This window comes from Hyperolius riggenbachi, chromosome 10 (assembly GCF_040937935.1).
Source record: "Hyperolius riggenbachi isolate aHypRig1 chromosome 10, aHypRig1.pri, whole genome shotgun sequence".
Taxonomy (NCBI): domain Eukaryota; kingdom Metazoa; phylum Chordata; class Amphibia; order Anura; family Hyperoliidae; genus Hyperolius; species Hyperolius riggenbachi.
In genome coordinates this window covers 66832980-66848158 of record NC_090655.1, presented here as the reverse complement: position 1 = coordinate 66848158, position 15179 = coordinate 66832980, and the positions used below count along the sequence as shown (strand labels likewise).

At 43.0% G+C, this 15179-nt stretch overlaps 1 protein-coding gene across 13 annotated transcripts in view; it reads left to right on the top strand.

Annotated features, from left to right (window-relative positions):
* The window catches only part of ABLIM1 (actin binding LIM protein 1), a 440123-nt gene that overhangs the window by 103587 nt on the left and 321357 nt on the right, over positions 1–15179 (top strand). For 3 of the 13 annotated variants that reach the window (XM_068257404.1, XM_068257403.1, XM_068257402.1), the window contains exon 1: positions 339–769. The exons of 1 other annotated variant lie outside the window; for it this stretch is intronic. In XM_068257404.1, the coding sequence (XP_068113505.1) occupies positions 523–769 (247 nt within the window). In that variant the 5' untranslated portion in view covers positions 339–522. Of the gene's footprint in view, positions 1–338; positions 770–15179 lie in introns of those variants that run through there. 9 more of the 13 variants (XM_068257410.1, XM_068257409.1, XM_068257408.1 and 6 more) reach the window with 5 other exon arrangements.

Sequence of the window (15179 nt, the reverse complement as noted above, 5' to 3'; positions counted from 1 at the left end):
TAGGAGTTCACTCTGCTGCTTAAATCTCCTTTTGTGAAGGATATCATTTTTTAAAATATGTTTCTCCATAATCCTCTTGCCCAGCGTCACCTATAGACAGACTTTCTCAGAGTATCATTGAATGGCTTCTTCTGGCGGCTGGCCGGTGGAGGGGGGAGAGGGATCTGTGAGGACAGCGTTGGCTGAGTTTCTTAGAGGGGGTTCGGCTGACCTGGCCTCCGCTGGTAATCTCCTCCTGGTAATCTCAGTAATTATATCTTGCCTTAATCTCCTCATCCAGCAAGATACAGTCCCAGCTCCTTCTCCCTGCAGTGTGTCTCTCAGCTCCATAGGGTGCTGCTGCTTTCCTCGTCGCCTCTATACGCAGCACGATTCGGTCCGTATCCGCGTCGGATGACTTTGTGGCGCATCTTGTACCATGGTGGTGTTACAGGGCTTCCATCCCTCTGCGGCCTTCTGGGTAGTCCCGCATAGCACTGTAAATAGAGGTGGCCTGATTTTCTGAGGCCTGCCGTCCCTGCCATGCTGCCCTTCCCTCGCGGGCTAAATGCCCTGGGCCGCCTCTGCTCCTCGGGACGCAGCAAGGATGTCCCGTCTGGGAAGAGCAAGGCATCCAACGCTGTGAAGAGGATGTCCATCATCGAGGATGGAGAGATAGCGGAAGTGTTATATCTCATCCCTAAACAGAGCATGCTGCAGCATATGCCGTACCTGAACCCGGACGACTATTACCTGTGTGAGGAGCTGTCTAGCCTGCCTTATGGCTTGGGTGAGTCTCTGGTTATTAGTGTTGCTATTGCTTACAGGGCAAATGCACTATTATATTGGGGGGTTTATTGATGGCACAGCCTTAAAGGGAATCTGAAGTGAAAATAAACAAAAGTGATTTGTATGTGTAGTACAACTAAGAAATAAAACATTAGCAACAGAGACATGAGTCTAATATTGTTTCCAGTACAGGAAGAGTTAAGAAACTCCAGTTGTTATCTATGCAAAAGTGCCACTGAGCTCCACAACTTTCAAGTCGCAGAGAGCTCTGTCTTCTGAAGCTTAGTATTTCAAGTGTCTGTCGTATTTTTTTTTTTTGCAGAGGACAGTTTAAACGTTCACTAGCCTGCTCTGTAAAATCTTTTAGAATGCTGAGTGGCGTGTAAACTGCAAATATTAGAGAATGATGCACTGTTATTAAAAAAAAACTATATAACTGAAAATAAAAATATTTTATTTGCAACTAATGTGCTAGTAATTATCCGTACTACACAACCAATTTATTACATCATTTTTTTCACTTCAGTGTCTCTTAAATATTGGGGGGGGGGGGTCTCTCAAATTAGATTTGAAATGTGTAGATACTTTAGATACTTTTAGGGGGTTTTATTGGTGTCAGTGTTGCCATGGGAGAGATTTTTCAGCAAGTTCCTTGTCTTGCAATAACAAGTTGAGGATTTTAATTTTGATTGGCCAGTCACTGACTAATTTCAATGTGGTATGAGAGCTTACCTACACAATTTGTTTATAGTATTGAAAATCTGTTGGCACTCATACTGCATGGAGGTGTTCAATTTTACCACTTTCATGCAGTATCAGATCTTACCTACACCATCAAATCAAAATTGGATGTGTGCTACATAGTTTTAATTATGATTGGCCAATCACTGACCACATCCATGTAGTAGGAGGGTCAACAGATTTTGAATACTAGGAGCAGATTTTGTAGGTAAACCCTCATACTGCACGGAGGTGGTAAAATTGGTCAGTGATTGGCCAATTATAATTGAAAGTGTGTACCAGGCTCTCTGAACAATTTTACCACCTCCATGTACCAGGCGTTACTCTTTCCCACTACTGTCATAGGCAAACGCAGCTTTACAGCTGCCCAGAACCCCCCCCCCCCCCCCTCAGACCAGGGCCGGTGCAAGTTGAGACACCAGAATATCTGCAGGCATCCTGCAACACACAGCACTGCCCCCTTTCTTTCCCTGCTACAGTTGACTTTGGATGTAGCAGCAGCATGTGTACAGAGCATTGAGCAGCTCTGGGGAGCTTAACAGAGTCAGGTATGCTCACAGTCCTGTGCCCTGCTGTGTGAATTCTTCACTTTCCCTTCATTACCAATGTTGGCTGTCCTCATTATTATCTGTATCCAAACAGCTCTTGCTTGATCCCGTTGTCAGTCAGTCGGACAGGAATTATTATTATTATACTGTATTGTGCGTAGCTGAGGGAGACCTTTCAGGAATCCCCCCCCTTGAAAATCCTGGGTTTGCCCCTGACTGTATACAAAAAAAATGTTTTCATTTGATGCGATTTCTGTTAATCCTGGAGAAATTTGCAAGTTTACTTTTTGGACAGGAAATAATGTACAAATGGTGTCCCTGCGTCATCAGTGTCCGTGTGTTTTTTCTACTGCGCATTTGCGCAGCACGGCCAGGAGCAGGACGTTCTGGGTGGGCGGGGGTGTGCGCGGGCAGCGAGTGCATGTGGCGGCAATGACTAGAGCCCGTTTTTAAACGCACTAAGGCCACTAGTTGTTACTATATTGATCCTTAATCATGTCAATGTACTTATACTTATTCAAGTAACTTGAAATGATGCTATAATAATTAATGCAGTATACGCACATTGCTAATTGTATGTCTGTTCTACATTACAAGCTTGTCAGTGCCATTGTTTACATTACAGAAATGAGTCACATCAGCCCATACTTTTGCAGTCACTGAGGATGTTGTTAGCACTTCAGAAGAGGGATGATAATCATTGTAAACTGTCATTTAAAGGGAATCTGAGACGGGGATAGAAGAAATCTATACATACCTGGGGTTTCCTCCAGCCCCATCGCTCCCGCGCCGACACCCTCCGCCTTCTGGATCCACAGTAACGGGTCCAGTAAGTTTGGGCAGTCAGGGCTCGCTACGCATGCGTGGCCTAGCCACACGCACCCCCCAACGCTCTGCCACGACAGGGAGCGTTCTGCGCCTGCGCAGTACTACTGCAAACAGTAGTTGGTTAGGTTAGTTTTAGGCAATGGATAGTTAGGTTAGTGTTAGGCAGAGGACAGTTAGATTAGTGTTAGGAACAGGGTACTTTTTGAGGTTAATCACAGAATAGTTGGTGAGGTTAGGATTAGGACTAGGCACAAAGTAGCTGGTGAGGTTAAGGCTAGGAACAGAGTAGTTGGTGAGGTTAGGGCTAAGTGTAGAGTAGTTCTAGAGGTTAGGGCTAATCGCAGAATAGTTTATGAGGATAGGCAGAGGATAATTGGTGAAATTAGGATTAGGCACAGAGTAATTGATAAGATTGGGGTTAGGCACAGGGTAGTAGTTTAGGGCTAGACACAGGGTCATATTTGAGATTAGGTTTAGGCACAGAGTAGTTTTGGGGATTAGGCACAGGGTAGATGGTGAGGTAAGTGTTAGACCCAGGGTAGTTGGTGGGGTTAGATTTAGGAAAGCTTAGTTGGCGAGGTTGCATTTAGGCACAGGGTGGTTGATGAGGTTAAAGTTACACAATGGGTAGTTGATGAGGTTAGGGTTAAGCACGAGGTAGTTAGTGAGGTTAGGGATAGGCACAGAGTAATTGGTGAGGCTAGGGATAGGCACAGAGTAATTGGTGAGGCTAGGGATAGGCACAGGGTAGTTGGTGAATTTAGGCTTAAGCACAGTAAATGGTGAGGTTAGGGTTGGGCACAGGCAGTTGGAGAGGTTAGGCGCAGAGTAACTGGTGAGGATAGGCACAAAGTAGTTGGTAAGGTTAGGTATAGGGCCAGGCATCAAGTAATTGGTGAGGTTAGGCACAGGGTAATTGATGAGGTTAGGTTAGGCACAAGGTAGTTGGTGAGATTCGGGTTAGGCACAGGATAGTTCGTTATATTAGGGTTAGGCACATGGTAGTTGGTGAGGTTAGGGTTAAGTACAGGGTAGTTGGTGAGGTTAGGGGCAGGGTAGTTGATGAGGTTAGGGTTAGACACAGGGTAATTGATAAGGTTAGGCACAGGGTTGTTGGTGAGGTTAGGGTTAGGCACAGGGTAGTTGGTGAGGTTAGGTACAGGTTATTTGGTGGAGTTAGGGTTAGGAACAGGATAGTTGGTGAGGATAGGGTTAGGCATGGAGTAATTGGTGAGGTTAGGGACAGGGTAGTTGGTGAGCTTAGGGTTAGGCACAGGGTAGTTGGTGAGGTTAGGTACAGGGTATTTGGTGGGGTTAAGCACAGGATAGTTGGTGAGTTTAGGGTTAGGCATAGAGTAATTGGTGAGATTAGGGTTAGGCATGAAGTAATTGGTGAGGTTAGGGTTAGGCACAGGGTAGTTTCTGAGGCTAGGGTCAGGCACAGGGTAGTTGGTGAGGTTAGGGCTAGGCACAGGGTTACTGATGAGGTTAGGGTTAGATACAGGGTAGTTGGTGAGGTTAGGGTTAGATACAGGGTAGTTGGTGAGGTTAAGGTTAGGCACAGTGTGGTTAGTAGGGTTGGATTTGGGTACAGAATAATGTGTTTGTGGTTGATGTTGGGCACAGAGCAGCTGATGTGATCCGTGTTAGGCTAGCAGGAGGGATTAGGGAAGATGCTGGTGTGTTAGACAGATGCTACAGCTAGACATTGGGCATGATTCACAAAGCTTTTTCACCTGTTCTCCTCTGTTTTCACCTTATCTTTGTCACATTTTTAGTTTCAATCCTTTTATTGCAAGTAGCATTTTAACATTGTGCAGATTGTGAACCCGTCACATATGCAATTAAAATTCAAATATATATCTATATTACATTTTTAAGCTTCCAAAGAGCAAAAATATAATATACAGTAATTAAGAAAATAAAATATTGAAATGAAGTTAATCAGGAACAACTTACTTTGAGTGATTATTTTGCTTAAAGGACACCTGAGGTGAAAATAAACTGATGAGAAAAACAATTGTATCTATCCTCCTTCTCCTAAAAATGACTTTTTTTTTAGATATACCACAGTATTATTTTATAATTAAAACCAGTTTTAAAGTTTTTACTGTTTCCTTGTCTCTGTTTTATGACACCTTCATTGAAGTATGCCAGAGCTCAAATCTATGAATTATTGACCCTTTTTATCTCTTTTCTGCTCTAAGAAGTAATTTAATGACAGGAAAGTGTTTGATAGCTGTAATTACTTATCAGTGAGGGTTATGCTATTGTCTGACCCAGTCCTGACCCGGACAGAAACTGCCACTTGCATACCTGATGTTTATCTCTTTCAGACAGATAAAGAAAAAAAGCCTAGGTATTTGTGTGCTTGGCATTGTACATACACATGTCTATCTCATCATGCCACTTCACCTCAGTTGTTCTTTAAATGTGCTGAAAGGGTATCTTTATCAATTAGGTGATAAAGTCATTATGAGAAGTTTTGTGAATAGAGCCCATTGGGGTTGATTCACAAAGGTTTCTTATTTTTTACCTTAAAGGCCCATACACACGTCGGATTTTTGCGAACGACCCGTCGTTTGACCGTTGCGTCGTTCCGTCGTTCGCACGTCAAATCCGGCGTGTGTACAGACTATCGTTCGGGTGATAAGACTGGATTTCAGCGATGCGCCCTGAAAACCAGTCTTATCACCCGAATGATAATCTGTACACACGCCGGATTTGACATGCGAACGATGGAACGTTCAAACGACGGGTCGTTCGCAAAAATCCGACGTGTGTATGGGCCTTTACTGTAAGGAGTGCTAATGCATGAGATAAATAGATAAGGAGAGCTAAACTATGAGTTCTGTCAAATAAGGAGAGCTAAACCATGAGTTATGTCAAATAAGGCGAGCTAAACCATGAGTTATGTCAAATAAGGCGAGCTAAACCATGAGTTAAGTTAGATAAGGAGAGTTAAATCATGAGTTAAGTCATTTAAGGAGAGATAAATTGTGAGTTAATAAATAAGGTGAGATAATTTAACAGCAAAGCTTTGTGAATCGGGCCCATTACATTTGATACTCCAAAATAAAGGACTTCTGCTTTATCGACAACTCTTTACTGTATACCTCATGACTTCCATGTGATTCACTAGTCAAGCACTGAGCCTTATGCTGTGTGTGTGTGTGTGTAGGGGGGGGGGGTGAGTGTCGCCCCCCCCCCCCCCCCCCCCTTACAGGTAGCTTGCATGCAGAGTGGTGACTGGAGGCTTCAGGCCGGCCAGACATTAGTCACAGATGACCTTATGGTGATGGATGCGTATTTGTGCGGTCAGGTGTTTTATTTTTACCTTAGAGGGGCCGGTCTCCTGCTGTGAATGGAAAATCTGAGTGTTTGCTGGAGAAAGTGGTGTGACGTTGGACCCGGGAATAGGAGTCGGTGAGGGACTATCTTTAGATCAAGGAATTATCTCAGGTGGCGCAGGTCATCGCTAGGTAAGAGGATAAAGACGGGGACTCAGTGCAGAGAGAGGCTGGGGAGCTATGTGTAGTGAGGGCCGTACTACTAGTGACACCCATCAGTGGCATAGCTGAGGAGCTATAGTTTAAGAGACAGAGTGTGCTTTTAGAACGGCAACTATGACAGAATGATGCATGCAATGTTATTAATATAAGCTATATAACTGAAAATAAAAATATGAGACTCTTTTCTTTGCTACTAACGTTCTATTCCTTATCCGTACTACACTTACAATTCATTAGATCATATGTTTTTATTTGTGCTTCAGTTGCTTCAACTTCTGATAATACTGTGAATATATTAATTATGGTTTAACCCCGTTTAGCATACCATTAAAAACGTATGTTCTTTCTTAAAGTAGATAATATGCTATGCTCCCTGTGCTACTACCGCAATTAAAGTTAAATGGCATCTAAAGGTGGCACAGGAGAGGGGAAGCCCCCTGTTGTCACACCCCTTGGCAGGGTCTTCATATTGTGCAGTTGAATCCGTGCAGTAGAAATGATTGCCTGTGGCCGGTCTTGTCCTGTAATTCTGTATAGCAGCCTCTCACTGTATGGTGATCTTTTGTACTACATTTTGTCTCAGCGATGGATGAGGAGGTCATTTTGGTTGCATTTTGTCATTTTTAATAGGAACAGTAAATCCGTAAGGGCAGCACGGTTTGGGCAGCATGGTGGCGTAGTGGTTAGCTTTCTCGCCTTGCAGCGCTGGGTCCCTGGTTCGAATCCCAGCCAGGGCACTATCTGCAAAGAGTTTGTATGTTCTCTCCGTGTCTGTGTGGGTTTCCTCCGGGCACTCCGGTTTCCTCCCACATTCCAAAAAACATACAGATAAGTTAATTGGCTCCCCCTAAAAAAATTGGCCCTAGACTACTGTACTTACACTACATAATATAGACATATGGCAATGGTAGGGATTAGATTGTGAGCTCCTTTGAGGGACAGTTAGTGACAAGACAATATAAATATATATATATATATATATATATATATATATATATATATATATATATACACACTGTACAGCGCTGCGTAATATGTCGGCGCTATATAAATACTAAATAATAATAATAATAAAAAGTCCAGAAAGCACAGTGTGAAAAATGAAAATGTAAAGTTCATTTCAGAGATCTGTTGTTCCTTCCTTCAGTTGATTGCTGGACCTGTCCTCCCCCGCTTCTGTAGGCTGTCATTCCAGTAAACAGTGCTGTTTCTCAGACCAGGCAAACTCCACCCACAAGAAGGCAGCAATCGGTGATGTCATTTTGCACCCTCCCAGCAGAATAATAGGCATGCCGCTGACCATTCCTTAGGCTCGGTCCCAGGGCTGGTTCTAGACTGTTTGCTGCCTGAGGCAAACTTGTGAGGATAGAACATTCAGGGGGAACTGGAATAATTGTGCTGCACACGACAATTTGCACCGCACGTTGTAGCTGCAGTGAGCCCCCCAAAAAACACCATGAGTATAGATAAGTAGCAAGGTATAGGTGTACCAGTATTGGTAGCTATGTACAGTTGCCCCCAGCATAGGTTAGACAGGTACAGTTGCCCCCAGTATTGGTTGGCCAGGCACTCTCTTCACTTCCTGTTTCTGCCTGGTGCTGTCCCCAGACTTCTGCCGCCTGAGGAAGTTGACTCTCTTGGCATCATGGACGGACCGGGCCTGCTCGATCCACACTGATGCGGATGCAGAACAGAAACCGAACGTGCATCCACGCAAATACACCGCGTCCGTTCCATGTCCGCAGGTTCGCTACGTCGGCCTGTACACATCGCTGCTCACCTATCCCGCCGCTCGTCCCATGCTTGGTCCCTTCAGCAACCCGGGGACAAACAGAAGCATGGCTCTCCATAGGCTGCAACAGGCCAAGTCGCCCTAGCAACAAGAAGAATTCTCATTGATCCAACATGGACCAATGAGAATTCTCCCTGTTGCTGAGGATTTCCATTGGTCTGATGCAGCTCAATTGAGAATTCCACCTCCGGGCTGTTCAGAATGGACCGAGCGGTGGGGATGGTCAGCGGGTCATGTGAGTATTGCGTCACGGTGGCATCTTGGATGCAATGAAAGTGGGTGACGCAGATGCGTGGACTAGCCTACTGAGAACGGACAGCGTCTGTTCTCATAGGCTTGCATTGGACTTGTTTTCCCGTCCAGTCCGGGAAAAAGTGTTAAATCCGGACTCTCCGTTAAGTTTTCCTGTTTCTGCAGGAGTGGAAGCGGGTCCTTTTTTTTAACATAGGATCTGCCTACTGCGTTTCTGCAGAGCTTTAAAAACGTATCCCATGGATACTTTTTTAGAATAAGTGTGAACTGGCCCTTAGTGAGCCCCTAGCAGGCTGCATGTGACTGAAAAGCCATTTACAGTGTTACATAAACACGTGTGACAGTGATGACACTTGTTATGCATAATTATATCATAAACTGGCATTCCTTTACAAAGGTGTATTAAGTGAAATAATCCGGCAACCACTCCTATAGAAATTAACAGTTCTGTGTTTATTCAAAAGTTCAAAGTTCTATCCAGCATTTCAGGATCGCAAAGGATCCCTTATTCAGGGTGACAACAATATAAATAGACCCATAAAGGTTGGTGAGTATAGATTAGTGCTATTTTAGTCACATGGTACACACACACATGGCAAGAACGTATTTTTAGCAAATTCAAGATGGTTTCCATCTTTATAGACAGTTGGACATGACAGCAATTGCTACTTTGGCTTTTTTACAACTCCAACTTTTTTTCTTATATGATCCAGGTGAGGTTTGCAAACATTTGCCACCAAGTAATCGCAGTGGGGAGACAAACCTGCACATTGCAGAGAAATCTTTGTATGGAAGGGACAAGGCCAAAAGCCAGTATTGGATGGCTGTAGTTTTTAGCTCCTCCAGTGGCAATGCATTATTGTTTCTGAACTGTTATAGTTGTATACGCAAACGCAAAATAAATCTCTACTATTTAGAATACATATTTAAACAGGTATGGCACAGTGTCATAGTGGATAGCAGTCCTGCCTGGCAGTGCGGGGTCTCTTGCTATAATCTTCCTTGGGACACTATCTGCACAAAATGTTTATGGTCTCTACGTGTTTGTGTGGGTTTCCTCCAGGCATTCCAGTTTCCTCACATATCCCAAAAACATACTAGTAAGTTAAAGAGGAACTGTCATGACAATCTTAAAATTTTAAAACACATATAAATAAGAAGTAGATTTCTTCTAGAGTAAAATGAGCCATAAATTACTTTTCTCCTATGTTGCTGTCACTTACAGTAAGTAGTAGAAATCTGACATTACCGACAGGTTTTTGGCTAGTCCATCTCTCCATAGGGGATTCTCAGCATGGCCTTTATTCTTTATAAAGACATTCCCTGAAAAAGAATTATACAATGATGCTGGCCAGCCTCCCTGCTCACTGCACACTTATTTGGCAGTTGAATGGAGCAACTGTCATTCAATGAGTGCTTAAAAAAAAACCCTGAGAACCCCCCATGAGGAGATGGGCTAGTCCAAAATCTGTCGGTAATGTCAGATTTCTACTAGTGACAACAACATAGGAGAAAAGTAATTTATAGCTAATTTTACTCTGGAAGAAACATACTTCTTAATTGCATATGTTTACATGTATTTTAAATTTTAAGATTTTCGCGACAGACGTCCTTTAAGGAAAAGATGTGAGAGGGATATGGAGGCTGCCATATTTATTTCCTTTTAAACAATTGAAGTTACCTAGCTGTCTTGCTGATCCTCTGCCTCTAATACTACTTTAATACATTTAGCCATAGACCCTGAACAAGAATGCAGATCAGGTGCTCTGACTGAAGTCTGACTGGATTAGCTGCATGCTTGTTTCAGGTGTGTGATTCAGACGCTGCTAATGCCTGAAAGTTCAGCAGGATGCTATTTGTCCTTATTTGAACCTGATAACTTTGTGTTCATGTATTGATCACCACAACGCTGGCTGTACGAGTGCTACAGCCAAAGTCAGCACTGAGTACATTTCCGCACAAAAAGTCTTGTGTTCACAGATATTAGGCCAGTGGTGGACTTCAGCTACAGCTCTTTACCTCTGGCCAGTATTGCGGCAATCAATACACAAACTTGTGTGTTATCTGTATTATGTTCAATCAGAAATAGCAGCACTGCAGCTAGAGATCAGCCCTAATAAGAATGAAATGAGAAATATGTTCATTCTTAAGGGCTGTGGCTGCTTCTGCATTGCAGGGATTACCTCTTTATTGCCTTAATCAATTGCTGATTTATTCCGTCCAGCAATACACTCCCCCTCCCCCCTTCGCCATTACCAACTTCTGGGAAGCCCTCTGTGCTGCAGTTTGTATAATCTTCAGATTAAACGTGTCTACAGATTGGATGCAAGCTGTGCAGCCCTGTGATGATGATGTGTGTGTGTGTGTGTGTGTGTGTATATATATATATATATATATATATATATATATATATATATATATATATATATATATATAATATATATATCCCAGAATATGTTCCTGACACTCGAGAGATATCAGGTCAGCTGAAGACAAGCACAGGACACAGAGAGCTGGTCTAGTGTGGTCAGGTTTAGATTTCTGCAAAGGCCACATGTGCCATGGCCTAGGGCAGCAGATGCTCCGGGGTGTGGCTAGACATGAAATAGGGAGATGCTGCATATGGAATTGGAGGCCGTAAACTGAACCGACTGCTGCACATGGAACAGGAACCATGTGAATGTTGGCCTACAGAAGGAAAAAGTATAAATCTGGCCTTAAGCATAGTATAATAAAGCGTGCCCACTACTCCTTATATCAGGTCATTACTAAGACTCGCAGGAGAGGAAAATCAGTTTTAGAACTCTCTAAATCGCTATGGTTGCAATCCTGAACTAAATATATTATATGGAAATAAAACTAAGCCTTAAATATCAACCTCCCAACAGGAGTAATAGTAGAAGTAATATAATAAATTAGAGGAATAAGGTGGTGCCCAAAAAGGAGGAGAGGATTAAAACGCAATAAAAAGCAGTGTTGGCTACCTCCCAAATGATGAAACCACCAACAATAGTAACAGAAAGTTTATTGGTGCACATGTAGACTATGCGTTTCACTGATTACCCCTCTTCATTAAAGGGAACCTAAACAGAGAAGGATATGGATTTTTTATTTTAAAATAATACCAGTTGCCTGACTCTCCTGCTGATCCCGTGCCTCTAATGCGTTCAGCCACAGCCCCTCAACAAACATGCAGGTCAGATGCTCTGACTGAAGTCAGACTGAAATAGCTGCATGCTTGTTTCAGGTCTGTGATTCAGCAACTACTGCAGCTAAAGACATCAGCAGGACTGCCAGGCAACTGGTATTGTTTAAAAGGAAACATACATATCCATCTCAGTTAAGGTTCCCTTTAAGTCAATTGAGTGCCATAAGTAACAGCGTGAATAGTGCAAACACAAATTTTGACTTATTACTTTTATTCAACCAGCAAGTAATTTTTTGATGGGGAATAACACAGGTGTCCCCCAAAAGATAAGACTATTTACAAGAGGCATTTTTGTAGGGAAAAAAAAATATCCGCTTTTATTTACATTTGAGCAAAAAGTGTCTAGTCCAAAATTATTCGTACCCTTCTCAATAATCAATAGAAAAGCCTTTATTGGCAATTAAAGCAATCAAACACTTCCTAAAATTGCAGACCAGCTTTTTGCATGTCTCCTCAGGTATTTTTGCCAATTCATCTTTAGCAATGAGCTCCAAATATTTCAGGTTGGAGGGTCTTCTTGCCATTACTCTGATCTTTAGCTCCCTCCACAGATTCTCAATTGGATTCAAGTCAGGACTCTGTCTGGGCCACTCCAAAACGTTAATGTTGTTGTCTGCTAACCATATTTTCACTTTTGCTGTGTGTTTTGGGTCATTGTCATGTTGAAATGTCCTCTGGTGCCCAAGACCAAGTTTCTCTGCAGACTGCCTGATGTTTTTGAAATTATAACACTGGATAGCCCTGCATGTGCTTGAAAAACTTTATTGTTACAAAAAACCATCAGGCAACACAGCAGCTGGAGTCCCCCTGTTAAAAATGCAAAAACCATGAACAGAACTGGAGGGAGCGCTATAACCCTAAAGTATTCCGCCCCTTGCCATTAGGTAATTGCAGAGATCCGGTCGCCCAGCCTTGGCCTTTGCTAACCCGTATCTGCCACCAATAAGGCAAGTGTATGGGTGGACCCACCACCGACGCACACCACGAGGCCTCAATGTTGCTGCAGCTTTGAGCAGATGCTGTAATCCTGTATCACAATTGTCCATAGACCTGTGCCCTAAACTTGATGCTGATCTGGACTGCGCTAGAAACAATGCTCAAATGTCCATGAAGCAGAGCCCTGAATTGTATGCAGGTCTATGGTGCTATATTAGCATGCAAAATTGTAACTGCGTTACGGGCAATATTCAAATGGCCATGTACATGAGCCCTAAAATCAATGATACTTGTGACAACACTACTCCATATGCTAAACAGGCACTCTTGTTGTGACCAACTGTCCTCTGAAGACATAAATCCCTAGCTGTACAGCTATGGAGTGCAACCTGGTGGCATGTGCATCTCATGAAGGTTTGGATGCTGCATCTCAGATCCCCATAGGGCTTGTGTACACTCACGGCTCCTAGTTGGAATTGCCTCTGGCGGTGTCTCCCCGTCTTCCAGCCGCGGCCCTTAGCAGTGGCACTTGCTGGATTCTTCGCAGTGCTCCAGCTCGTATGAGCGAGCTTCTGCTATCCTTAGCCAAACTTGCGCGTTGAGCTTCCGTGCTTTCTCCGCCGATTGCAGCTTGTGGCGGTGACTGGAAACACAGCTGCGGCGTCAGGGGGTCACGTGAGCGCTCACTCCAGTTCTGACTCCTCCTGCTGACGCGTTTCGCCCCACCTACGGGGCTTTCTCAAAGCTAAGAAGCGCTAGAAGTGGCATTGTTCCTTATAGTTTTTAATTAAAGTGAAATTCCACTCTTGGGAAAAGATTTGCTGTTAACATGCATCTAGGGGGCACACTTGTTTCTGCAATTTAAAAAATTATCTCCCCATTTGAAGTTTCAGCCAGCTATGGATTTGTAAAATCATCTCAAAGCCTAAGTCACATTACTTTTCTAGCCTGGAATCTCTACTTTGTGTTGTAAATGTTTTCAGTATAGACAGGACTTTCCCCTGTCTGCATGAGTAATTTACTTCACAGAGCAGGAACAACTGTTGCTTGTTTGCCACAGCTGTGCAGACTGACTGCAACCAGCTTTAGAACTCACAGTCTACTGCATGTTCCCGCCCCCTCTAGAGAAGTAGTAGCAGCACCTCAGAGGAGTGTGGCCACTGTCATTCTTCAACTTTTTTAGCTGTTCAGAGGGTCCTAAGGCAGGAGGGGCGTAGGAAGTTCAGGAAAGCCAATGGACCACCATGAGGCTTCCTCCTACCGAGACAAGTATCTGACTTTTTTTTAAGGTTACAGGTACCCTTTAAATGTCAAGCCCTCAACAATATTAGGAGAAGTAGAAGAAATTAGAGGCAAAAAAGTGGTGCCCAAAAAGGATGACAGGATTAAAATTAGTGTTAGTGTTGGCTTACCTCAAAAACGATGTCACTGGCAACAATATAGTAACAAAAAGTTTATTGCTGCACATGTAGACTACGCATTTCACTGGTTACCCCCACTCCCCACAGACCGTGAAATAAATAAACTCCCTCAACTTACCTGCTTCTGGTCATGTGATTAAACTTTTAAAGGTTGCCACATACCATGCAATTTGTGAAATATCTTTTCAATTCAAGAATTGCAATCAATTTTTCTGATAGATTGTAACATTTAAAAAATCTGACCAAAGTACCACACATGTAAGTTCAATTTTTCCCCAATTATGAAAAAATGATTGGGTCTGTAATTGACAGTCTATGCTACACCATTCAATTTTCGGAAAAATTGATCAGAAAAATACAACACTCCCGATCTTCTTTTCTGAAATAAAAAATGGGAAATTCAATCAGGTTTCTCAAACAAATGAAAAAAGCTTTCGATTTTTCGGGACAACCGATCATTTTTATCTAATTACCGTAAAATTGGATCAATTTATTGTATGGTGTGTTGCCACTGTTACACCTGCAAGCCCCTTCTTTGCCCAATGATGAGGGATGCCGCCTGTTCCCTTCTCCCACACACCTCATTCTCCGGCCTTAGTTAGTGCAGAGGGCGGGGCTGAAGTGCTGGAACAGCCTAAGTTACTATGTTCCTTAGAAAAATTGCCATAAAAATATACCAGTACTGCACAAGTCTCCTTACAACTTAGGGGCCTCTTTATAAGGAAGAGGCAGTCTTCCAACCGATGGTCTCTTCTTTAATAGTCATTTTTTTTAGGCATATTGCCCCTTTAAAGGACATCCGAGGTGAAAATAAAGTGATGAGAAAAACAATTGTATCTATCCTCCTTCTCCTAAAAATGACTTTTTTAGATATCCCGCAGTTTTATTTTATATTTACATCTAGTTTTTAAGTTTTTACTGTTTCATTGTCTCCGCTCAATGACACCTTCATTGAAGTATGACAGAGCTCAAATTTATGAATTATTGATCCTTTTTATCTCTTTCCTGCTCTGAGAAGCCATTTACTGACAGGAAAGTGTTTTATGGCTGTAATTACTTATCTGTGAGGGTTATGCTATAGTCCGACCCAGTCCTGACCCGGACAGAAACTGTAACTTGCATACCTTATGTTTAACTCTTTCAGGCAGAGAAAGAAAAAAAAGGAACACAGCC